We start from the raw sequence: 26,464 nt of genomic DNA on the forward strand, positions 1-26,464 counted from the left end.
TTTTACACTTCTTTTATGAGTTAAGTGTATATTTTCATGTGTTCTACGAGAAGTGATCAAATGCTTTGCACATGATGCTAGCGTGCAAATTATTTTCAGTGTATGCACTTCACTTCATTTGAGTGATGAAAAAAAACATTAAAATCCTCTAGATTCTTTCCCATATACATGTTAAATCGAGGATGAAAATGAAATACAATAGAACTACAAAAATTGACTAATATGCAAGTCATGACCTATTACAATTCTGTCATCGTTATTCATACAATCTAACTAACTCTAACTAGTTCTTCGGCAAGCAGCCGGAACTCATACCAAACGGGACTACCTCATACTAAATTCAATTCAGCTACTGGACATAAGGTGTCCTCACAGTAACCTAGAGAGCACTCTCTCGGTCACTCCAAGAAAAATCAATATAGGTCACGTACGGCTATATCGACAAGCTGTTCGACTTCGTAGTAAACTCGTTCTCTCACATAGATGGCACTTTAACACTGCATCAGAAGCATAACGTCAACCAGATTTTGTTACTCTCTTATACCTACTGACAGGAGTAGTTCAGCTCCCCTAGTGGCATAAATGTTTTGTTTGTGAACCGGAGTAGAGGTATACTTATGAAGAATTAATAGATCAAATGCTTTTTAAATCATTACTTCTTTTTGCAGAATGAAGATACGCAAACGCTTTCTGCCACGAACTGTTCAGGATGGTGTTGCGACGACGTTCATGGCAGCAATCATTCCAATAACATTTTGGTTCGAAGTATATGTAGTAATACCGGGTGTTCATGGGGTGGATTCAATATACAATTGGATCCATCTGGGACCTGCTTTGTTTCTGCTGTTTAACATTAGCCTAAACATGCTAGCTACCATCATGTGTGACACCAGCTGTGGTTCAGAGATCGTGCAAGTTCCGGAAAATGTAAAAGTTTCGTCTGGACTAGGATCTAAGAGTTGGCATTTGTGTTCGACGTGTGAGGCAGTAGCGCCTCCCAGAGCGTGGCATTGCAACACGTGTGGAATTTGTGTACTTAAACGGGATCACCACTGCGTTTTCACGGGCTGTTGCATCGGTCACAGAAACCACAGATACTTTATACTGTTTGTGCTGCACCTTTTTATAGCAACCCTTTACGGAAGTATTCTCAACAACTATTTTATTTGGTTTGTGCGAGGGGAAGAGTTTCGCAATTGGACATCGGTGATGAAGATCGTATTCCCTCTAGCGATGCTAATGATCGACATTTCCACGAAACAGTATTATCTAGTCATTTATCTAATCAATATGGTCGGCATGTGTTTCACAGGAGTTCTGCTAATCTATCACGGAAAGAAAATGCTGAGCGGTACAGTCGTACACGAGTCTAATTCAAAAGATTACGACTTGGGTCGACTGGAAAATGTGCGGATGGTGCTAGGAAAACGGTGGCACTTAACGTGGCTTTCGCCATTTTTAGAAAGCGAGTTACCCCATAATGGGATAAACTGGGATTGTGTTCAAAAGGAAGCTAGGAAAGCCAAATAATGTATACACTTGCTTTTATACTTTTTACTATCAATAAAATGCCATCTACACGATTTTATTTTTTCTGTCTTATTTTACTTGAAACACAGCTTTTGATCACAGACTGAAATTTTTCGAATCGTTCCTAGCTATTTATTCTGAAACATGATTGAAAAAATGTTTTCAAAAACATCACTCAATCAAAAAGCAGATTGTAAATTTTTACATTCGATCAAAACTATTCCGACTCGATCGAAATACAAAATAAGGTAAATGTGTCTCCTCTAATCGTTAAGAGTCGCCTATATCTATATTAGAGTTTCAAACTTCAGTATAGCCTTGGTGTTATACATCTCGAATTATGATTTCATTCTCTCTGATAGTATTAAAACTATGAAACTATTCAATCAAATTGAGTCGATAATCAGAATGAGCACAATGGTATTTTAATTTTTTTACTTTTTGCATTCAGCTCATCAGTGCATTAGCAGATTATGTTGAACTGTTGATGCCACCTCACGGATCAACATAAACCGTTATGCAGACGTAATGCCATTGCTATTTGCAACGTACTTATTCACACTGAAAGTTCAATGTCTATTCTGACGTGCCGAAAGTTACGAAACCAATTGACGGCAATGCTGCCCGCCAACAGTTAGTAGTAATTCGGGAGTTTGAGTACCGGTTTGTGCTAAAGTGCACATGACTTATTTTAATTTTTTTACGTTTCGCATGCAGCTCATCAGTGTGTTACTTTCGGCACGTCAGAATAGACATTGTACTTTCAGTGTGAATAAGTGTAAATAAGTTCAACATAACCTGCTAATGCACTGATGAGCTGAATGCGAAACGTACAAAAATAAAATTAGTCATGTGCACTTTAGCACAAACCGGTACTCAATAGGTACCAAACCCCCAAATGACAATGGTAATATTAAGTCTGTACAATTTGGGCCGTGGCTCATAGCTACATTCCATAGAATAAAAAGGCGAATAATTGAGTCAAAATCGGTGCACAACATACGGATATTTGTGAAAGACCTATTGTTTTAAATGAATTTTACAGTAACTTCCATTAAGTTCAATTGAGAAATACTTTCCATACTCAAATCAAAAATTATATCATCGGTCAGATGGCTCGATAAAATATGACACCGTCTTTTTGCATAATATCTTCTTCGGAGATGGTTTGAGGATGGTTACTTGCGAAATAAGGCCCAAAATAAGGCAAAAATAACAGCACAACGGTCTTGCAAAGTATGCATGTATGGCGCGATGTGTTCATTGCATAATCACAGTAGTTAAATAAACAAAACAGTTTTAGGCTTTGGAAGGTTCTAGTTCTGGTTCGAGGATATATTATTCGCAAGTGTTTAGTTTTGCAACAGTCGATATTTTCTCGAATTGTTTCATCTACTTTTTTGTCAATCAGCCTCCCTCTTCGTAGGCTTTATAGAGACTCTCCCTTCCGTAGTGGATTCACATGGTTTATGATACAATCGAAACTAAACTAGATAACGATCCATAATTTATTGGATGGGAGTATTGCCCCAATGCCAATGGAATGCTCATTTTAATGTACTACATATCATTTATTCTATGACAACAATACATAAATGCATGCAACATCGTTACAAAACAGCTCTCGATAAACTACAGAACAGTAATTCTCGTCGTTTCAATTTTTGATTTAATTCATTTTTTTTATTAAAAAATCTGCTACTGACTAGCGCGATTGTAACTCGAATAAAAACACATACGAAATCTACGATGGCAAATATAAGATCCTATTTCTGTTACTCCTGTTTCCGTTAAAAAACCATCTCGTCCGTATTTGAGGTCATACTGTTGGCACGGTTGGCTCTCTGCAGTTGCAGCAGTTCCCTTATCAGCGATGACTTTTCTCGCTCCAACAGTGAAAGCTTCTCGTTCTTCTGGTTAACTTCCTCTGCTAGTTGCACGTTTTGTTGCTGTAACCGTTGAACTAGTTCCGTCTGCTGATGCGACTGCCCACCGCCCGAAGTGCCTGCTGCTGTCTGGGATTGAACTTGGCCACGTTGATGCGAGTCATGGAAGCGCATCGCACCAGGTGGACGGAGCGCAAGATTCATGTGTATTGGAAAACCGCCACGTTCCCAGCTTTCAGCCAGTGTCATCAGATGACGGTTCACCTCGAAAACACGTGCTCGCTGGAGGTCTAACCGTTCCTGGTGAGCCTCGGTCCAGGTTTCCTGAAAATAAGAAATACAATTAATACTATTCCTGTCTTCCGAAGCAGATTTATCAATATTTGAGGTACCATAAAAAGCTAAATTTATCTGTTATCAGTGCCCAACGTATATACAAATTTGAAGAAGACTGTCGAAAGGAATAGCAGAAATGAAAATTTGCGAATATAATACCACAGAAGCGTTACGAAACACAACATGGTTGCCGATTTAATTCACCCTCTGCTCTTGCTGAACAATGATTTGGGAACTAGATTTTGTCTCATTTGTCGACTCGTTGGTAAAAGTCTACAAAAAGAATGTGATACCAAATATGAACAAGCCTCCTCTTAAACGGGCTCACTTTCGACCTTCGGTATAATAACTTGAAACTTTGATTAAGGATCAAATGAACATCTATTTAAGATAGGTACGTTTTTTATAACTCAATGAAACATATAATGTAATAAACGTGCAATTTTATTATGAGTGCAAAGCAATTGAATTTGTGTCTGAACTCAAACAAGAAATGATAAAGTTTTGTGGTAGATTGTGCGAGATTTAAAAAGTTTAGGAAGGATTGTGTGGGCTTACCAAGTTTAGAAAAGCTTGACAGAGATTGAAAAAGTTTAGGAAGGACCGTGCGGGATTAAGTGAGTGCGAAATTTCCAAATTTTGATCTACGTGGTTTTTGAACGGTCCCTTAGCCTCAATGATGTATTTCTCGAGATTTTTAACTTTCGATATTTCAATTGTTTACCATTTTTTCGCTTTTCGTTGAATGAAGCTAAGCTGGTCATGGTTTCACGTCAAAACGTAAATTTAAAAAAATATCTGGGTTGGCTGAATTTTGAAGTTTTCGTTTTCGAAATAATTAAAATTATGAGACTACGTGGACTTTTGGGCATCCCCGCTTTCCGCCTCCTAAATAAAGTGAGTGGGTTACGTATTATTGAATAATTGAGTTTTACAGTTTATTACAATTAGTCGCCTTTTCGGTGCGACGACGGTATGGAGTATACCTAACGCTCGTATATTTTTTTTACGAAAAACAGTACATTTGGCGTAAAAATCAAGGAAATACAGTACATCGACTTATAAATACAAATACAGTACATTTTACAGTACGCTTTTTTCTAAAAATAGTGAATAAAAAACAAAAGCAAATAAATTTGATCAGCATCTTACGAGGAAAACAGATTGAAAAAATGACATGCGAATACAACTATGTAATGAAAACCGCGAAAAAGCCACCGCAGAGATGGGACTCGAACCCGTAGCAAGCCAAATACGGGCAAATCGTTTTGCCTATTAAACTATCCTGCATGTGAGACACACATACAAACAGCCTAACTGAACATAAGAACCGAGCATGTTCAGCTGTGCGGCGTTCATTTGTAGTCATTTCTCAATAACAATCCCTCCGCTAGATGTTTCAGCCCTCAATTAGTCCGTTTTTTGTATGTTTCACATCAGGATAGCTTAATTGGCAAGACGATTTAGGAGGATAGGAACTATTTTCGGGTTCGAGTACCGTCTCTGCGGTAGCTTTTTCGCGGTTTTCATCACACAGTTGTATTCGCATATCATGTAAAACTTACTCAATACGGCTCTACGTCTTAACAAGACTAAACAAATCGTTCAAAGCAAGTTCATAAACTCAATTATTTTTTATTTCCTTTTTAGGGCATTTTAAAATTCGTCAAAAACTGAAAAATGTGCGAAAGTAATAATAACATTTTTTGAGAAGCGGATGTTTTTGATAATGATTTTGATTTACAGTATATTTTCTTTTTGGTTGGGACATTTTTCTTTTTTGTAATCATGAAAGTTTCGCTTGATTGTTGTGACGCGCTCTGAACAAGAATTATTAATGAAAAAAATTGTGTGTGTTGTTGTTGTGTTCTCATTCACATTCGCTACGTGTTGTTACTGTTCTTGTACTGCCACAGATTGAAATTCGATGCGTTGAAGATTTGAAATTCTGTATTAAATTTTAGTTTGAAAATACAGTACATTTCAGTGTAAAAATACAGTACAAATTAATACAGTAGATTCGAGGGTAAAAAACAGTACACAGTATTTGAGTCGAAAATACAGTACAATACTGTAAAATACAGTACGGATACGAGCGTTAAGTATACCAAATAGTTGAAAGATATAAGATAGAAAAAGTGGAAAAAGTATACACATTGTATGTTTGTGCGTGTGTGTATGTATGTGCAAAAAGTATGCACTTGATTTTCTCGGAAATAGCTGAACCGATTTTTATTAACTTAGATTCATATAAAAGGTCCGACTATCCCACAGAACGCTATTGAATATTATCCAGATCCGACTACCAGTTCCGAAATTACAGAGTGATATGGGCAAAACATTACAAAAAATATGCTCTCAATTTTCTCGGAGATGGCAGGACCGATTTGAACAAAGTTTGTTATATCTGTTTCCATTTCCCGGTTCCGGGAATACCGGAAATCGTAGTAAAACATTCTACTTTATTTTCTCAGAGATACCTTGCCAAGGGGAGCGGGTCATTTCGCCGAAAGTCGTTTCGCCGAATGCCATTTCGCCGAGTAGGTCATTTCGCCGAAAGAGTTATTTCGCCGAAAGGGTCATTTTGCCGAAAGGGTCATTTTGCCGAAAGGGTCATGTCTCCTGTATAACTAATTGGGCGCAGCCACATAACCGAAGTTAAGATGTCTCAGCGGCACAAAGCCGCCGAGTCGACGCCAGCTGAGTCGGCCACCAACCTGCCGTCGGAAGCGGTGCCTCTTACATACAAACCTATAACCGCTTAGTTTGCCCGGTCTACTCAAAGCTAGGTTTCTTTGCTTTAGTTAGATCCGATCGAGCAGTAGCGATGTCGGACAGCACATTAACCAAAACGATGTGGCTTAGCCGCATTAGATATTTTTTCATTTTCACTTAATAAACGGAAAATACCACATGCATTTGATTGGTAGATACACCTATTCAATTGCTTTGATGCTTAGTAGCTAGAAGTCAACAAATTTTCTTGGGAACTCTATCTTTTTTCAAGAAGTACAATTGTATGTCAACAAAACGGGCGTTATGGCTATCATCGCTATCATTTCATTTATCTTTATTTTAAATCAATTCTAATTACGATTTTAAGACGATTTCAGGATTCGGCGAAATGACCCTTTCGGCGAAATGGCATTCGGCGAAATAATCCTTTCGGCGAAATGGCTTCCGGCGAAAAGGTTTTCGGCAAAATGACTTTCGGCGAAATGACCCTGATTCATTGACAAATAACCATATGCATTATATGATTCTATAACATTTCCCCGAAAACTATTCTCCAGAACATAAAAAACCGAAACGTTTTCCCCAGAAATTAATTGCCCAGAAAGTAATAATTTCCAGAAATACAAACTCTAGAAAGTAATAAAATCCAGAAGAAAATTCCCAGAATGTACCAAAGTCCAGAAAACCATTCACCCGAAGGCATCAGTCGTTAGAATATTATTATTGGAATAATACCGTTTGGCATAATTGTTATTTGGCATAATAGTTATTTGGCATAATAGTTACTTGGCATAATAAAAATTTGGCATAACAGATCAACATGCTGCTTAATAGATTTTGTTCTTATGCACTGCGATTTTGAAAGGGGGGGCAAACGCCCCCAACTATACAGAGGTGATTTCTGCGGTGGTGCAGTCCCCCCCCCCCCCCCCCCGCAGTGGCCGACGCTTCCGACGGCGGGTCGCCGGCGCACTCGCGGCCTTCGGCCGTCTTGACCTGAATCATCTATGACGAACAGAATATTTTGTTAGCATTAAACACTTTATCACTAGAAGATTCAAAGTAAGACGATAAGTAAATTAAACAATGTATCAAAACTCTCTTTTTCAGACTCACAAAGCTTGAAATCAGCATAGTTGTCCTGGAAATTACAGTTAATGGGCATTCACGAAATTCTCTGGAAAATTATTTTTGTTGGACTGGTTTATTCTAGTCAGGCGTGTACCCAGAAAAAAAATTTGGGGGGTGTTTTCTAATCTAGGGGAGACCGGGACTGAATCGGACACTTTTAAGAAATTGAAAAAAAAACATTTAAACTCGGTTTTTACCCAAATCATCTCTACCGCGTCATCTCCAAGCCCGCTTACAAAGTCAATCTATGAATCGAAATATTAGCAGGTTCATAAGATATTTAAGCAGTTCGGTCTAGCCTCTGTCTCCCCTAATAATTTCTTGAGTTTCGGGGGGTGGTAGGAGGGGGGGGGGGGGGGGGGGGTTCGAAAACCTAAAACCCCCCATGTACCTTATGATCAAAAAAGAACCGGAATTTTCATTTTAAAATTCCCGCGCTTGTCCAATCGGTAAACTTCTATTCTCTCAACATTGGCAACACTTTTATACACATTCCGTCAAATTTTGACGCATATCGTACGATTAGTTTTTGTTTGGCGTCTATACAAAGAAGTTCGTGTGGCGATTTTTATAATGGATGAAAATTTAGAACAACGTGCGTGCATCAAATTTTGAGTTGCAGATGGATTTAAGTGTTCCGAAACGTTGAAAATGTTAGAAAAGGCCTTTGGTGAATCGTGTCTAGGGAAAACACAGACATACGAATGGTATAAACGCTTCAAAGGTAGTCGTACAAGCTTGGATCATGATGAGATCCCTGGCCGCCCAACAACATCTGTTACTGAAGAAAACATTGAATCGGCAAAGCAAATCGTGTTGCAAAATCGTTCTGTGCCGATTAGAGAGATTGCTGTGTTGTTGGGCATCTCTTATGGATCAGCCGAACACATTTTAACTGATGTTTTGGGTTTGAAACGCGTCGCTTCTCGGCTGGTGCCAAAAATGCTGAATTTCATTCAAAAACAGCGTCGTGCTGATGTGGCCAAAGAGATGATTTCCAACGCAGATAGTGACCAATATCATCAACCAAGCACCGTACTCTCCAGATATGGTCCCGTGTGACTTTTTCCTCTTCCCCAGACTCAAATTGCCATTGCGGGGAACGCGTTTTGAGACCATAGAGATCATAAAAGAGAATTCGCTGCGTTAGGCCTTATCTTCGGCTTCCTATAAAACTTGTATGAAACTATACCTTCGGCTGCCTATAAAACTTGTATGGAAAATTGGATCAAGCATTGGCATGCATGTATTGCCGCAGGAGGAGAGCACTTTGAAGGCGATAATAAAGAAATTTATTAAAAATTGAAATTTTGCGTTTTTTAATAAAATTCCGGTTCTTTTTTGATCTCAAGGTATACGCGCCTGATTCTAGTAGATGCTTTTCTCTTAAAATATTTGTTCCTATGGTGTTTCTGTATTATTTTCCATTCTGGGGAAACAGTTTCTAGGAGATGGCATTCTGGGGAATGGTACATTCTGTTGTGTGTCTGTCTACTAATTAGTACCTTCGTGAATATGGTTTTCTAGAGAACGGTACATTCTGGGGAAAATACTTCGTTGCTTTAATTTCTGGGAAATGATTTTCGGGAGAAAGTCGTACAACCGCATTATATCATTGGAAAGGAAGGGAGGGGGATTCGAAAGATGGGGAAGGTGCAAAAATTGGAAAGAGAAGTCAAATTATTTGCACTTTTATATAAACAGTATCTATTGTTCATGGAACCTACTGTTGAAAAAATTTACATGAGGGGGGAGGGGTTTAAACCCCCCCCCCCCTCCCCTGCGCACGGGAATGATTATGGTTGAAAAAAGTAAAAAAAAAAATTTTAACATAAAGCTGGTTTAAATTTAACGTTTACAAATGTACTAGTTGTCGGTAATAATGTATAACCGAAATTCACTTACATAGCGCAGATAGCAGAAAATGTACATATTTATTTACAGAGAAGAGTTTATAAGCTACCGGACTACAAATGCATGTTACCGCAACCCAAGGATCAACTCCAGAAAATGTGTATATACTAAAAAAATGTACAAAGCTAATTTTTTTTTAAATTCGCATAACATATTTTATTTCACAAATTTCAAATTATTTTTCAAGTTTTTCAATGAATTGCTGATGTTTCATAACATCTTAAGTTACAAGTCCTACATACATTACTTAAACAAATATAAACAGACATACGACTTAGTGGTCTTATATCTGTCTTGTGTGCATTCGCAGTGTATATAAATGGTTTGATTGTTATTTGGGATGCAATGATTAAATCGATAAAGAAGAACTGTATTTCAGCATTATGAATACAATTAACATGTAATACACATATAATCTTTTATTAGTCGTATAATTTCCCATTTCCACTATATATTTACATTATAAAAGTTCTTAATGTTTTATGGCATTTATAGAGAGTCGCACTGAATGTATATAAGGTGGAATTAATGTAGGTTTTTTTTTGTTTCAATTATAGAGGCTTTAACATTTGTCATTGTCATTTGTCATTCGCCTCTTCGGGCCAGAAAAACTTTCTGACCCTATGAGCGGGGTTGGGAATCGAACCCAGGCGGGCGGCGTGAAAGGCATCGGCTTACCCATCACGCTATACCCGTCCTCCAATTAATGTAGGTATATAGTGCGTTGTAAATAAATATCTGTTAAATTTTATTCGGATCCGGCTCCGGAATTACAGGGTGAAGTATTTTAAAAACTCATACCGTTATTTACACCGACGACGTAAATCTTCTAAATTTGGCTCTAAACTAGTTTAAATTAAATTTGTTTTAGTTGCTGGCCAAGCAAACCGATTTCTCCAATATCGGCTTCTACTTTCCGGTTCAGAAAGTATCGGAAATAATGATCATGAAACTACGAACATGAAACTGACTTCATTTTAGTTCTTATTCCAAGAGTTTCTGTTGTGAGAAAGATACAATCACACCACTAGGAGGATTAGAACAGGTTTTTAGTTTGCGTCTAAAATTTCTACCCAACTAATTTCAGGTTTCCACCAATAAATGGTAATTTATTTAAAATTTCTTGGGAGTTGAGTAAATTAGAAAATTTATTTAAACTTTTAGAATCAACATCAACATTAGTTGCCTCGCAACTCAGCTGATAGCAGATTCGAATGGTGTTTGTCTGTTATTGAAAGCCTTAGCTGAATAAATTTAACTGAAAACCTGTCAAATTTAACAAAATTGACTGCATTGAAAATAAAAATGACAGTCTAGAAAAAAAAACAACAATCGATTTTATGTACCAAATTTCAGAAAAATCACATCACAACTAATATTTTGATTTTACTACAATCGTCAGTGGTTCTGTGAACTGGGATGTACGTGGGAGCTACAAATGTATATAATTGATTGTCTAGAATCAAATCAACAAAAATAAATTTGAATCAAAAAAATTTAGTTGAAGCTGCCATGACAAAAACTGTAACATTGTAGTTCTGTAATTTGTGGATTGAAAAATATTTTGTTTATGAATTAGAAAAAAAAAACAAACAACTCCATACACTTACCATGTGCGTCCCGGATTGTCCGAGATATTTGATTTTGTCCTGCACAATCGACAGCTGCTTCAGATACCAGTCGCGAGCTTTCTCCACCGCCGTCAGTCCCTGCAGCAGGATATCTTTCTCCTGTTCAATCTGCTTCAGTCGTTTGAGCATATTGTAATCGACGCCGTTCTGCAGCGTGTGTCTTCGCGGTTCCCGTCGTCGGTTGCTGCTTCCACCGCTTCCACTAACTTTTTTCTGGTACAGACCGGTTGTGTGCACACCCAACAAGGGTGATGAACTTGTATTCGAGAGATCAATTTGACCGTCAGCAGGTCCGCGTGTCGGACGGAGTGTTTTGTCTGATTCGTTCATGAGTAAAGACATTTGCCAGTTCTGGAGTGCGTTGCGAATTTCCGCCTTATCGATGTTGGAGCTTTGCTGAGACCGCTCAAGATTCAGTGCCACTCGAGGCGGTTTAGGTGGACCGAACGCCCCTGGTAAGATGATTGGTGGAGACTCCAGAACCAGATCTAGGTCATTATCCGGACTTAGCTGGGGCATACTGAGTGTTTTCAAGACTGGCATCGCGTTGTTGGGCCGAACAGTTGCCGTATTGGTACTGTTGCTATTCCACGAGGGTTTCGTAATGGTATCTAAATCCAACAGTGGTGCCGATGGTGGACGAACGGAAAGTTTCGTCGGGGAAAGGGGCAATTTTTCCGAATCTGTCGAGAGTCTACTGGTTCTTTTGGACTCAGTTTGATTGCGAAGCAAGCAGATTTTTAATCCGTTGCAGAAACGATCAAATGAAAGCAACCCATTCGGAGGCGTTACCTTACGCAAACTATCAATTACTCCCCGTGGCAGACCTTTGGAGCCGTCGTCCTGCCAACGATTTTCGATGTCGGACAACTTGACGAAACCGGTTTTTTGATCGTCCATTATATCAAACAACGTGCGCATAGCGGACACGAACGGTTTGGGAAGTCCTTCTGTTTGTATCGTACCAGCTCCATCCTGAACCGGATGCTGCGGTTGCGCCAACTGCTGCTGTTGCTGCTGCTGATGATGATGGTTATGGTGATTATGATGCAGGTGAACTCCGGTTATGCCACCGGTACCATTCAGGGTGAGAATATTTTTACGGTTACGATTTGTCGTTGCCATTGCGTTCATGTTGACCCGGTTTCAGTTCATGCTGATCGGCGTTTGCAATGGTTTCGAGCGATCGTTGATCAACTCAACTCAACTCGTGTGATTTTTTTTAACACACAGCTCTCGAGCACGGCACTAACCTACACTTGTGCAGGGCACACTCTGAATTATGATTAATCTTCCAGCGAACGCACTCTACAGCCTTGCACAGAGATGTCAAAATTGAGATCACATTTTTTCGAGTCTCCCTTTTGAAGTTATTTGTTTATCCACTTTTTTCGCTTGAGTCACTCTTCTTTCCAGCTTGAACTGCCTTAATGTGTTTGGTAGACTTTCGATTTTTTGGCATAAAGGTATATTCATTTCATGTGAATAAAAAACCAACGCATTATATCATTTCAGTAAACTTTTAGTATGCCGTCATATATTCTAAGATTAAAGTTTCTCATACCGCACTATCAATGGCACTAAAACAAACAGACAAATAAAAAATCACAGTATAGCAAAATTTAAAGAAACACAGATGCACCGTGAACCGATAAACACTTCAACAGACGTTGAAATATGTTCCATTGACGTGATCAAGAGTTACTAAATTGAATAAATGCAAACGCTTCACTGTCTAATGCCAACCAGTCGTGTCCTGTTTGAAGCACTCCTTAAAAACTACCTCGATAGCATCACGTCAACACATTCAACACAGTTCACTTCACTGAATTATCCCAACCACTTACGTTTTTACAGTTAACCACACTGTTTTCGAACCGCAGAGACGCATTACCCTCGATGTGATCACTTGGTGGTATTCTGATCGCTAAGTGGGTTTCCTGCAATCTTCTCCCAACGTCAATACCTTGGATGCTGTACCAACCCAACACTGACTAATTTACGAACTGATAGAAAGGTTGAATCGAATTTGCAAACAATACCATAGCGCAAGAATTGGATAATTGCTACCAGCCCATCAGCGTGTGGCTGCTGAAGATTCAAACACGCGTAAATAGGCTCCACTCCTAACAATGCAACCACCCACTGGTCACTGAAGAAGCTAACTAATAGATTGGTCAATTGCTCATTTTCTATTCTCCTAAATTTCGCCACCAGTCACCGTTACTAACATAACTAACTATTTGGCATCGGGCGCATAATGCCCCGAACAATTTACAATTCGAATGCGTGAAGTTGCTCCAGAGCCAGTTGATGATTCTGGTATGCTACAAACAAAATGAAGAATGGATCTGGTGGACCCCCGCCTAATCCATGCATTTGCAAACCGTGCTTTCCAGTTGCTGGTGTGCCATTTTCTGAGGGAGGTGGCACAACGAGACCAACAATTTGAAAACAACTTCGAACCAACTGAACGAACCGTGTAACGATCGGAAACCATACGACTATTCCACTCACTGCACAACACTATACTAAAAGGTTAGTCTCAAGTGAGCTTGCCTTGCGCTAGCAGGTAAACCAGTCATATTAGTTTGGAGTGAGGTTCGGAGTGCTGCTGAATGGCACAAAGGTACGATGAGAGTCAAGTTCCAACAGTCGCAACAGAATAAACCTTCTATACACCATTTGAGCTTTCTCACTTGTATTATGCTCTTCGCTCTTGCCGAAGCAACATATTATGTTTGATGACTCAAACACATCGACGACAGCAGTTGGTGGACAGGTATAAACTAATACCTGCATTAAGACCCGAACGATAGGTTGTACAACACAAATTGTTTCGAAATCAAAAATGTTGTACACTTAAAGTTTCCAATGGACTTTATTTTCACTGGACTACAAATGATAACTTCGCGATGCGGCCACATCCAGCCAGCACAGAACGGATGATTATTTAACCTGAGTGTATTTTCCCGGGTTGGCGGTTCAATGCATAGGACGCTGGTCTTACAAGCCAGTTGTCGTATGTTCGAGCCCCGACCTGGAAGGATTCTTAGTGTCAGTACGATCCATAGTACTAGTCATGCAATGATTATGTACACTAAAAATCGGCTTCGAAGTCTGTTGAAACAGAAAGGCCAAATTCCACAAAAGGAATGTAATGCCACAGGACTTTGCTTTTGTATTTTCAAAATTTCACAGGACGAAAGTGTAACGAAATTACTTCAGAATTGATTTCTTAGTAACTGTTTCCCTGTTTGAATATCTTTTCTAATTCTCTCCCGAAACGAATGAAAGAAAGTGTAAGATGGTCGTTAATATCAAGTTTTTCACATAAACATAGTGAAAAATAGGTCTAAACACAAAACATCAACCGAATCTTTAAATAAACCCTGTTTCACGTTTGCTAGCTTCAGAAAATGATAATCCATACTTAAAAGAAGACCGTCATTCAAGTCAAGACAGTGGAACTACACCCGGCATTATTCAACTATTGCTTCAGCCAATAGCGAATATGAGACTCCATCCCTCAAGCCTCAACACAGAAAACCGAAAACAACTAGTTCTTCTGTAAATTGTGGGACGTTCGCAGTGTGAGTTTCACTTTAAACAATAACGATTGTGTCATCGTGCTGCAGGTCATTTGCCCTGGAAAAAAATACAACGAAAAGTGGACAACGACGGGGAACATTAAACAAAACTAGCACTTCTAAATGTTATCTAAACAACTATAAAGATTACTTCTCTGCAAATCTGGAACAAACATAATCAATAATTTGATCAAGAATTTGAATTGATTACGACTATATGTTATTTATGTAATGTATTCTTCTAGTTCAAGGTTCAACCCGCATAATTAAAAATAGCTATTGGTATAGTTCAAATTATAATTAAATCTTGTGTATTGTGGTAACCTCATTTGTTATGGTATGAGTTTGATTCAACGATAAACAAGTTTTTTGTTCAACTGCAAAGTTTTGTACACAGATGATATAATTTGTTGTTGCAATATATATGGTTTTTGCCTTTCTCATATAGAAAGGCTATACAATCACTCACCAAAAATGTGAAAATAATGTCACTCAATTTTCTCGGAGATGGCTGAATCAATTTTCACAAACTTAGATACAAATGAAAGGTCTCATGGTTCCAAACAATGTCCCGGAATTTCATATGTATTCAACTTGATAGGCTGATATGCACCAAAAATATGGAAACAGTGCATTAAAAATGTGAATATAATGTCACCCACTTTCTCGGCAGAACCGATTTTCACAAACTTAGATTCATATAAAATGTCTTATGGTCTCATACAAAGTTCCGAAATTTCGTATGTATCCAAGTTCCGGTTCCGGAATTACAGGGTGATATGCATAAAAATGTGAAAATAATGTCACTTACTTTTCTCGGAGAAGGAAGTTCTTAAGATGTCATAAGAATATCTCAATTTTCATTCGGATCAAACCCCTGGCTTTGGAGATAGGGTGCTCAGTATGAAAACGTCAATTTCAGGAATACTTTGTTTATAAGCTACCATTTTATATAGGCTAGTGATTTTCTCTAGTTTGCAAACCATGGGACTCTGTAACCAAATAAACCATTGATAGTCCCATAAATGATTTGCTAAATTTTATCTAAGTCCGACCACCGGTACATTTTTTTCCACATTCAAATCGTCATTAAGAGAGAGAGAGAGAGAGAGCTGCCGCACTCAGAAAAATCTTCACTTCAATGCTACGTGAAAACGTATGCGATTTTTATCCATATAACTTTTCTTGTAATACTTATGTGAAGTATAAGTGACAAAGAATGAACTCATGAACTCTAAGTCCACATTTGTATCACGTAATCCCTACGTGACTCTTTTTGTAGATTCAATAGAATAATTTTGTGAAATTTACACGAAGTTAATTTAAATTGTACTGTAAACTTACTTCCATCTGAACTTACTTTTTACCACAATTTTATGTAATAGTTACAATATTTTCATGTAATTGTTACTACATTCGATATTAAATCTTAATAATGCACATGGGTATTAAAAATTAGTAAATTACATATGTGCTTTCGTTATTCCACTGTTAGAATTATTTCAGATTGCTATGATTCTACGGGTTGAGATGCATGTATTACGTTTGACGACAATTTTCGATGTACAGTTTCCTTAGAAGTTTGATGTACTGGAACACAATCTAGGGGATTTGTCTTTTGAACTGTAGAAAAGAAAAATTGAGTTGTGTTTCAATTTTGTAATTTTGGTATACAGAATTCGCGTAATACCGACTGGTCAAATAAATAAAATATCACACTCAAAAAAAGCCACACGTTAACCTTATATGAAAAATCACGTAGATTCCAAAAAATGGCTTTGTCATCAGGGTTCACGTGATGTTCTTACCAATCATCGGATCATGATTGAATATGAAATGAACAATATGTCAGAATTATTGCTGTTGTCACATATATTTTATGTGTCACGTACTTGAATTCATTTTGTCATGTTCATTTTGTGCTCGCAATATGGTGTCAGTTGAACAACCTATAACAAACAACATAGGCCAAATCCTTTTTGACCCTTCTACGGTATTTATCACAGAGATTTTAACTATGAAGTCTAGCTAATTTTTATTATACTTTCAGATCTAATACTAGTTTCAAGCAGAAGTATAATTTATAAGAAAATGTACCATTTATTGAGTTTACTAAATGGCTCTGCTAACCCAATCCTCAACAACTTTTTTGCATGAAGTGAGGATTTTTCTGAGTGCACGTAAACTCCGATGACAAAGCCGTTTTTGGCATCTATGTGATTTTTTACATAAAATTAACGTGTGGATTTTTTTTGAGTGCGTAAATAAGTTTGTAGTTCCTTTTAGTGTATGGTTGAATGAATCGAATGTCACTATGCCGATATCCAGCTTTCGGTTCCGCAATTATCGACAATAATAATCAAATATGATAAAATGGAGCTCACTTCACGTTCTCACATATGATTGAATGGATTTTCACTAACTTAAATTCAAATGTAGTGTATCAATGTAGTGTAAGCAAACGTGTCATGCTAAAATTGATTATAAACAAACCATTTCTTTATCGTTTTTACTAAAAATTGTTCGAAAAAATTGCCATTTTTGTATGGTAACGTTACTTAACAGGTCTGACTGACCATAAAGGTTATAGCCAAAAAGATTATCCACACTTAGAAAATTTCGCAGAACACGGTAATTTTTTACCGAATTTTCAACAGTTGAACATTTATTACTGACCATTCGGTAATAAAAATTTTGTTGAACTGTCAAACAACTACCGACCAGTTCTGTGAACCAAATGGAATTGTCCAAAAAATGGTTTGGTAATTATATTGTTTTTGTTTTTTGATTAAATTCTGAATTTAAATGGATTTTTGAATTTAAAAAACAAAACACAAATTTTCAACTTACGATTGTGCTTTTCGGATATGGATATTTTCCACAGAGACGAGTGCAGCAAATAAGAATCAATGGCTTGGCTATGGTTTTATTGTCCTACATATCAATGGAAAAAAAAGTTTATAAGTAGCAGCCGGTAAAAGTCGAGAAAAAATTGCGACCAAATTTCCTGGGTGACCGCTGGAGCGCCTTCCAAAATACCGCACAATACGTCGAGTCCACCAGAAATTACCCTTGAACGATATGTGTTTGCAGCAATTGGGCATAGTGATATGAAGATACTTTCTGCCTATAGGGTAGAGTGTTTGGTTACCGGCACCCTTTTATTTTAAGCTTATAACTTCAGACTAAGTGCAGATTATACGGACATATATAACATACATACATCAATGGAAAGCTAAAATCCTTAGCTAACAAATGATTAAGAAACTAAGTTGATTTATTTGTTTGTAAAAACTTTATCAATTTAGTAAAGTGATAAATTTTGGCCATTTCAAAAAAAGTGTTCGGTTACCGGCACCCCAAGAAATTTCGCTAAAAATGGAGAAATATAAGTAAAGACTGAAATTATTCAAAGAAAAAAATGATGGTAACTTCGCCTTGGCTCTCTTGGCCGATGATTTGGATGGTGGCACCTTTGGTGTTGATTTGACCGGTCTTTCACCTGCTTCGCGGTATTGAATACGTTACTGCAGTAGAATTTATTGGCTTCTCATCCACTAAGCAACATTTAATGGCATTAATCAGTGCATTAAAGTAAATTTTCCTTGATTTTGACGATTTGCTTGGAGTCGCCATTGCGAACAGACCCAGAGAACCAAAGTTTTTACTTATATGACGGATGTATTGAAGCTGTCAATTTGTCCACGTGTTGCATATCACCTGAGATGCCAGATAAACAATAGGTTTAGTCTGTAAATTCGAAACAATCGAAGTTTCAAAAGTCTTCAGACGATGAAAGTTGATAATTTACAGACAAATTTGCAGATATGCCATCTCTGCATGTCACTAATAATTTTCACGATTTGTCGAGAAAAACCGACCAAATAGATCGATTTCACGTCATAAATATTTGCAGACAAATTTGCAGATTTGCCATCTCTGCATGCCACTAATAATTTTCACGATTTGTCGAGAAATAGATCGATTTCACGTCATAAATATTCAATTCACTCACCTTTTCGATTGATGATTTTTAATTTATGATACTATAAAAAAAAGTCAGAGAAAACTTTTGTGTTGATTTTCACGCAATTAAAATTTGTTTTGAGCGTAGCAAAAGTACAAGCTTAGCAAAAAGTACAAGCGTCTATTCGCTTTAGTATTCGGCACAAAAAGAACGTGCTGCCATTACACACACATGACATTTGTCGGAATGACGCATTCAAGTTACAGTGGGGTGCCGGTAACCGAACACTGCTGGCAACCAAACACCTTCCCCTAAGTAAAAAAATAGCTTTGAGTAGCTATAATGTTTTGAAAACATGTGCACCATTCTATTCGACGAACCCCTCAAGATTTATTTTTCGTTTGGTTAATAAAAATACACTTACGAAAACTTTTAATAACTATTTGACAGCTAGTTGTCACGACAATCAGTATTTACAGAAGTTCGGTAATTGGAAAACAATTTTACCATACGGACAGTATGATTTTTACCGTACTCGGCGACTATTCAGATTTACTGTATGAATTGTAATATTATTTACAGAATTCTGTAATGAAAACATGCGTAAAACTGATTGCAAATTCATATATCAAAACATCGGTTATTTTTAATGATTACCGTAAGTTTTCTCCAAGAAAATTACCGAACAACGGAATCAAATCTTATTGTGTATCACATCTAGAATGCAGTCCTACGTCAATATCGCAGTTATATCAAATATACTAAGGTCTTTTTTATGCGGTTTTTTATGCGGTTTTAGGCGACTTTTCATGCGAATTTTCAGAGTTATGCGGTTTTTATGCGAATTTTCAGTGTTATGCGGTTTTTTATGCGAAGTTTCAGAGTTATGCGGTTTTTCATGCGAATTTTCAGAGTTATGCGGTTTTCTTTTATGCGGTTTTTTATGCGAAGTTTCAGAGTTATGCGGTTTTTATGCGAATTTTCAGAGTTATGCGGTTTTCTTTTATGCGGTTTTTTATGCGAAGTTTCAGAGTTATGCGGTTTTTTATGCGAATTTTCAGAGTTATGCGGTTTTTATGCGGTACGTAAATTCGCATAAAAAGACTTTAGTGTACAAATATTTGATTATTTTGTATTTGGTTATATATCTGACATTACCTACTTCTAGTTTTTTCTCGAAATACTCAAAAATTCACAACACTAGGCATGAAACGATATGCTCTGCGAATTTCGTCGTTACAGAGTAAGAGACACATCATTTTTGCAATTGACAAAGAGACTGTGATTTTCATGGAAAGTCAGTTTTTACCGTAACTCTTTACTTCTGTGATATCCATATCGCAGCGTCAAAGGATCACTGTAAAAACTGACTTTCGAGCCAAGGCAGCCACTTTTCGACTTTTGAACCGAGACCCGGAACGCCGAGTATCATACACCATTCGAATCAGTTTGTCGAGAACGCGTGTAAGTATGTGTGTTTGTAACAAGGTCTCGCAAAGGTCTCGAAATCCCATACGAAATTCCTGAATATTATTCGAATATGACTTCCGGTTCCGGAACTACAGGGCAGATATACAGGCTCGAACATTTTTTTTCAAAAACCTGTATAAAATTGAATCTTACTATACATTACAAACAAGAAGTTCATTACTGCCACCTACTCGGCTATTTTGCTATTTTGCAAAACATTACATTACACTTCGGAACGATAACAAGTTTCTCCTGTCTATTATAAAAATATTCTAACTATTACAATTTGAACACTTCTTCCATAAGTGTAAAAAATATTTCCTTTATTTCCAAGTCGTTTAAATCAAACGTGAATTCATCCGCAATTTTAAAAAAAAATGTGATTTTACCCAACAGCTGGACAGTAGCTGGTGATTTGAAAATTATACAGGTGACATTGGTAGGTATCGATGAGATGATGAAAATGATTGTCACGCATTTTCAATGAAAGAATCCAATCCAACATCCTCATATTCGTGTTTTTTTTGTACTGTTTCATTCGTAAATGATCACATCAAAAACAAAAGAAGATAGACGAAGCATTTTCGTCTCTCATTGAAACAAAAGAGAGTATCAATGACGTCACTCGTTCACCTATGACAAGACGGATTCAAAATACTTTCTGCAGAGTAAATAAGTCGATTTTGAATTCTCATTCTTTCATCAATATATTGAAAATTGATGACGTTTGGCTATATAGAGTGTCGAAAATATGATAAATCCAAGTAATTACACCTCAGAATCTCTTTGGAAACTGAAACTACTATAGATACGAGCACCAACATGTAAAAATCATTGTGTAGTGTCCGTTAATGTCATTTTCAATGAACGTGTAGGGACAGTAATGATAATTTTTCTATACAAATTTGGAATGTCATTACATCTTAATCATTAAAACGGTCATTAATCATTGTTTATAATAAAAAGCTTCGGTTGAATATCGACACTGCCCAGTATACGATTATCACTGACAAACGAAAATGACTTCATTCATTTACCATAATTAAAGAACACAATTTTGAAACTATAACTATCCCGACTCACCAACACATTTCGGGTCGGAAACGCAGGTGGTCTACCTCGGGCCTTCAGTTCTGACCTGGCGTCGCGATTTACGACATGATCGATGCCCATCCCCCTGAACCAAGGTTTCGTCGCTATCTTGGGGACAATGGGATATAACCACCGTCCCAGTTCGTCATTGCTTCATGAAGTTTGCCAACTTTCGAGCATTCTTCGACGAGGTGCTGAAAAACTCATTGAAGCAGGTTGGTCTTTCATATATAACGCCTGCTAATGCTCCTACCATGGTCAATGAGTTCACCATTTTATTGCACGAAATGGAACAATGGAATGGAATGGAACAATAGGACCGACCATATAAAGCTATCCATTGTTTCCGAAATTTTCTCCAAGAAATATGAAGGATGTTTCCATGACTTCATTAACCGGAGAGCCTCTATTGAACTTGAACCATCCGTGACAATGAAGTAATGGTCTTTGAGCAAGGTTTCAATGATCTCAATGGTATACTAAATAGCGGCAAATTTGGGGCGTAAATTGAAGCCGGATCTTTGAGTTTGTTCGAAACGGTTATGTTTTTCTTGAATATACCAAAGCCTGTAGACCCGTTGAGATCTGACACATCAGTGTAAAACATCCTTTCACAGTCAACTGCTCTACCCATTTGAAGAGCCCATGTGGGCAAGTTGTTGAAGGTATCTTGTAATGATCCTTGGAGTTCAACAGCTGTAGGTCCTATTATAGACATAACGCTGTCGTCGGCAAGTTGTCTTAGCATGCAAGGTGTGTTGATGCATTTATCGATATCGTTTACGAAACATATAACGCTTACGTAACGTTTATAACAGAGGGAGGAAAATGAATCATTTTATCGAACAATTTCCAGATACAGGAAAGCGTAGCAATCGGCCGATACGAATTGCGATCGGAGGCTAGTTTTCCTGGTTTTTGAATGGTGATCACTCTTACTTGTCTCCAGTGATGTGGGACAATATTGCCCTCAAGGAACTTATTGAATAAATTCAACAAGCGTCTTTTGGCGGGAACAGCCAAATCTTGCAACCAATTTAATTTGATCCTGTCTAGCCCCGGGGCTTTATTGTTACATGACAAGAGCACATATAAGAACTCTACCGTTTACCAAAGTATATCTACTGAAACTGAATCAAACGTTCTTTTTATGCCTGCAAAACATCGCAACCGCCGAATTATGAATTATTTACGAAACGTCGTGGTTACTTATTTAGAGCTCAACCGAAAGTCGACACATACTTTCCAGATACGTTTTGAACTAACGAAAGACTGTTCTTATGCAGATTGCTAGTGTTTTTGGAACCTGATTCGTCATTCAGATAAGTACTTCGCAAACGTGTCTATAACATTTGAAATGTGCGTCTTTTGAATTAAGTTTTTAATTGAAATAGGAAAAGCACAATAGTTGCATAACGTATACCAACTCGTCGAAAGGCCAGATGGTCAAAACAAAGATTAAATAAACGTATTTTAGTTACACAGCGTACTACAGAGTGACAAATTTCACGTAGATATAATTTTTTTCATTCAACACTGTTTTAATGTCATTATTTCAGCCTATTTTTATTATTGAAAAATCTGACTGCTGATTCTTTATAAACTACAGAAAAAAAAATCACTGGAACACTCAAAACTAACTAATCATTGAACAGTTAAAATTGATATACCTAGTATGCCAATGAATTATGTTCGATAAGATGACAGCTATTTGCTTACAGTCAGATATTGCTGCAGTTCCATAATCACAATACAATATTAGCAGTCTGTCTGCAGTTTGGACATTTTTTTTCATAGCACAACCAGACATCAATACATTTTTTGTGAAATACATGTCCACACTGCAGCTTTACAGTTCGGGTTCCAGCGACAACTTCTTGACATACGGTGCAATCCACTCTGAAATATAAACATAAATATTTGTCATGCGTCACGGATAGAAAATGCTGCTTACTTGGCGGAACTATCATATCCTTTCCAGCCGTTTTCATTACGATCTTGTTGAGAACGGGAGTTGTTTCCGCCAACAGACCGTCTTCTGCTTCGTCTATCATCTTCCCATGTTTGCTGTTGATTGTATAAGTTGTTCACAGTAAAATAGATTCCAACTGCTACTACCGCGGCAATTGAAAGCGAACAGGCAAGTCCAAACAGTCCTTGTAGTACCATTTTGCATCACATTTGTAAACACTTGGAGCTTGGTTTGCTTATGAGATTTCAAAACCAAAAAATAATATTACTTCGCATCAACAAAATAAAGGCTTCGTGTTAGGATATGTATTTACCAAACTTACCAGCAGAGATGCCAGGACAAAATATCAAAATTTTTCAGACAGGGTTGCAAAAAAATTGTGAATTCAAAATATGACTACGGGTTTCTCTTTTCTATAGAGTATGACACACCAGACTGGCTTGGCTAGCAAAAAAAGCAAGCCAATGAAAAGTCTGTAAATTTTGACGAGTCTGCGAAAAATTCGATTTTCATAAGTGTGAAACAAAAAATGTCTGCAGCACTTCATAAGAAATCTACAAATTTGCAAACAAATCTGCAGACCTGGCATTTCTGCTTCCGTATTCAGCTGTTTGTCAAAGAAAGCAGACATCATATTAAAGGACTATTCACACATATCCGGTCCGGTTCAGTGCCGGCACAACACCGTGCACGGATACTGATATTATTCTATGCGCGCATTCACACCTATCCAGCACAGTGCCGTTTCAGTGCAGCTCGCCGTCAGTGTCGCGTCCGTCCGGCAAACTCAAATTCGTCGTCACCGATATTTTTCATTTTCACTGAAGTCGGTATGTCATTGCATTGGCTGTGCCGGAACGGAAACAGCACGGAAACGGAACGGAAGGGTACCGATAAAGGACTATTCACACATTTCAGTTCCGTGACGGTTCAGTGAAAGTGCCTTCAGTGCGCCGTCAGTGTTCTTTTCTTATCGGAACCCTTCCGTTCCGTTTCCGTGCTGTTTCCGTTCCGGCACAGCCAATGCAATGACATACCGACTTCAGTGAAAATAATAAATATCGGTGACGACGAATTTGAGTTTGCCGGACGGACGCTACACTGACGGCGAGCTGCACTGAAACGGCACGGTTCCGGATAGGTGTGAATGCGCGCATAGAAAACGAAAAAAATAATGTCAGTATCCGTGCACGGTGTCGTGCCGGCACTGAACCGAACCGGATATGTGTGAATAGTCCTTAAAAAAGAACACTGACGGCGCACTGAAGGCACTTTCACTGAACCGTCACGGAACTGAAATGTGTGAATAGTCCTTAACAAGATATCCAGATCTCACATTTCCCGAACAAATTATTGTCCAATTCACGTGTGTATGTATTGGTGTGGCTATTTTCAGTGATTGTGTGGTGAATGCTAGTGTGAGTATACCCAGTGGGTTTTGTCGAGCCGCATTGTGCCAATTATTGAGGACATATCTCGATGAACATTAGAAAAGGTCCCAAGAGCAACAGTTTCTTATTGTTTACTTACTCTTTCAATTATTACGGCATATTCCTACATTTTCCAATAATTCCTTAATTTTAGATCGAAAGTCGATGAGTTCAGTCGTTATTCTAGGTAAAGAGTTAAAGAGAGGGATTACCGATACGACCGTAATAATCGGAAGAGAAAGTAAACAAAGAGAAACTCTCATTTGCACTTAGGACCTTTTCTCGTGTTTGTCTTCATATATGCAATAAAAATACTGCAATGACAAGAGAACAGTTGGAAAAGGCATAGAACATTTTATGAACATCTATAACACGTGATGGAACTGTCTTCTACTTGCCTCATAAGTTCTTACGTAGTAGTAGCTTACGAAGTTTTATATGCTTGTTCCGCAGTGTTTGATTATGATTCAAAAATGTTTTTACGTCAGAGTAAGATTAAACCCCCTTGAACACATTTTAATTTCGTATATGAATAGATCTGTGCACTCTGCACCGATGTGGGTAACAAAGGTGTCAAATTGCTCAACTGGCAACATCCATTTTTGCGAGCTTGGCGCCCTCTGGCAAGTCCGCATCGAATCTCGTACATAGAAGTAGGAGAGAGAAATTTCAAATTCGTGCGCGCCAAAATAGCAGGACTGTGCACCCATACAATTGACATGATATGTTGAATGTGATGCAGTGCGATGGCGTTGCTGAGCTAAACATTGATTTCGCTCCAAGCTGACTGAGTCTGGTCAGACCCTGTCAGCTTGGAACGAAATCAATTGGCATATTGTCGCAAAACTGAAATGTAAAGGCGCTGCTTGTTTAGAGATGATAATATCAGCAAGAGCTGTCAAATAGGTACGAAAATTTCTAATTGCTCCATCTTTTTAACGATTTCTTTTGAAAACGGGCAAATTCATTTGAAAAATCATAGTAGAAGTTGAAGAATTAGGTTTTACTCTAAGGTGGTAATGTTGATCTTAGTTCATTGTGCGAAATCTACCGTTTATTCAGAATAGAACATTAAACTTGGTTTGATGTTATTTTATAAATGCCTGGAAATAACAAATAAAGTATCCAAAATAAGTAGTACTCGTTCGCTATACATTCTAGTACTCGAGAAATTTACATAACACTGGTTTTTGTTTAAAAAAATGTTGAGCCGAAAAAACCTAACCTTTCCCAATTTCACACATTTCTGAAAAATTTCTATGTTTAATCGTAGTTTACATTGAAAAAAGTAGTAGTAATCACTTTGAAGTCGATTTTCTTCTACTCCGAGTGTACGTTTATTGCTGATATCTATTTGTACTATTGAATCAGAGATGCCATTTATACAGATTTATCTGTATTATACAGATTTTTACATGCGCATACAGATTTAATACAGAGTACAGATTTCTTACAGATTTCTTAAATTTAATGCAGATTTATACAGATTTCACCAAAAGTATTAAACTATCTATTAGTATTTGATTGCAATGACGAGATAAACGTTTAGGAATCAACGTACAAATCACTTTTTAAAATATATATTTTTGTGCAGATATTTAATGAACACTGAAATCCATTTATATTAAAATTTGTAACTAAATTGAACTTAAAAGTTAGACAAGTCTTGGCATCATGAAACATTATTGCCAGACTGACAGTTGTATTACCTAGAGTGCCTATAACCATAGTCAGGCCCGTACCCAGGATTTCGTTTCGGGAGGGGCCCAAAGATAAAAA

General features: G+C 37.6%; 2 protein-coding genes across 4 annotated transcripts; one reads left to right on the plus strand and one right to left on the minus strand.

Moving 5' to 3' along the window:
* The first annotated feature begins 528 nt into the window (after positions 1-528).
* On the plus strand, positions 529-1,588 carry LOC131427078 (probable palmitoyltransferase ZDHHC24). The gene is made up of 2 exons (XM_058589992.1): positions 529-609; positions 669-1,588. Exon 2 carries the CDS (start codon positions 670-672, stop codon positions 1,528-1,530), a length of 861 nt encoding a protein of 286 aa, XP_058445975.1. The 5' UTR covers positions 529-609; position 669; the 3' UTR covers positions 1,531-1,588.
* A 1,039-nt stretch (positions 1,589-2,627) lies between these two features.
* Positions 2,628-23,567, minus strand: LOC131430292 (suppressor APC domain-containing protein 2). 3 transcript variants are annotated; one of them, XM_058595151.1, is made up of 3 exons: positions 13,012-14,056; positions 11,144-12,744; positions 2,628-3,740 (listed from the first exon to the last, which is right to left on the minus strand). In XM_058595151.1, the coding sequence occupies exons 2-3, from the start codon at positions 12,296-12,298 to the stop codon at positions 3,321-3,323; spliced, it is 1,575 nt and encodes a 524-aa protein (XP_058451134.1). In that variant the 5' UTR covers positions 12,299-12,744; positions 13,012-14,056; the 3' UTR covers positions 2,628-3,320. The 3 variants fall into 3 exon arrangements, 2 of the variants coding, with proteins under 2 accessions (XP_058451134.1, XP_058451135.1); XM_058595152.1 differs by having other exon boundaries at positions 13,644-13,705; XR_009229509.1 differs by lacking the exons at positions 11,144-12,744; positions 13,012-14,056 and adding exons at positions 22,954-23,182; positions 23,238-23,567 and having other exon boundaries at positions 3,608-3,740.
* Positions 23,568-26,464: the final 2,897 nt, after the last annotated feature.

This window comes from Malaya genurostris, chromosome 2 (assembly GCF_030247185.1).
Source record: "Malaya genurostris strain Urasoe2022 chromosome 2, Malgen_1.1, whole genome shotgun sequence".
Classification (NCBI taxonomy): domain Eukaryota; kingdom Metazoa; phylum Arthropoda; class Insecta; order Diptera; family Culicidae; genus Malaya; species Malaya genurostris.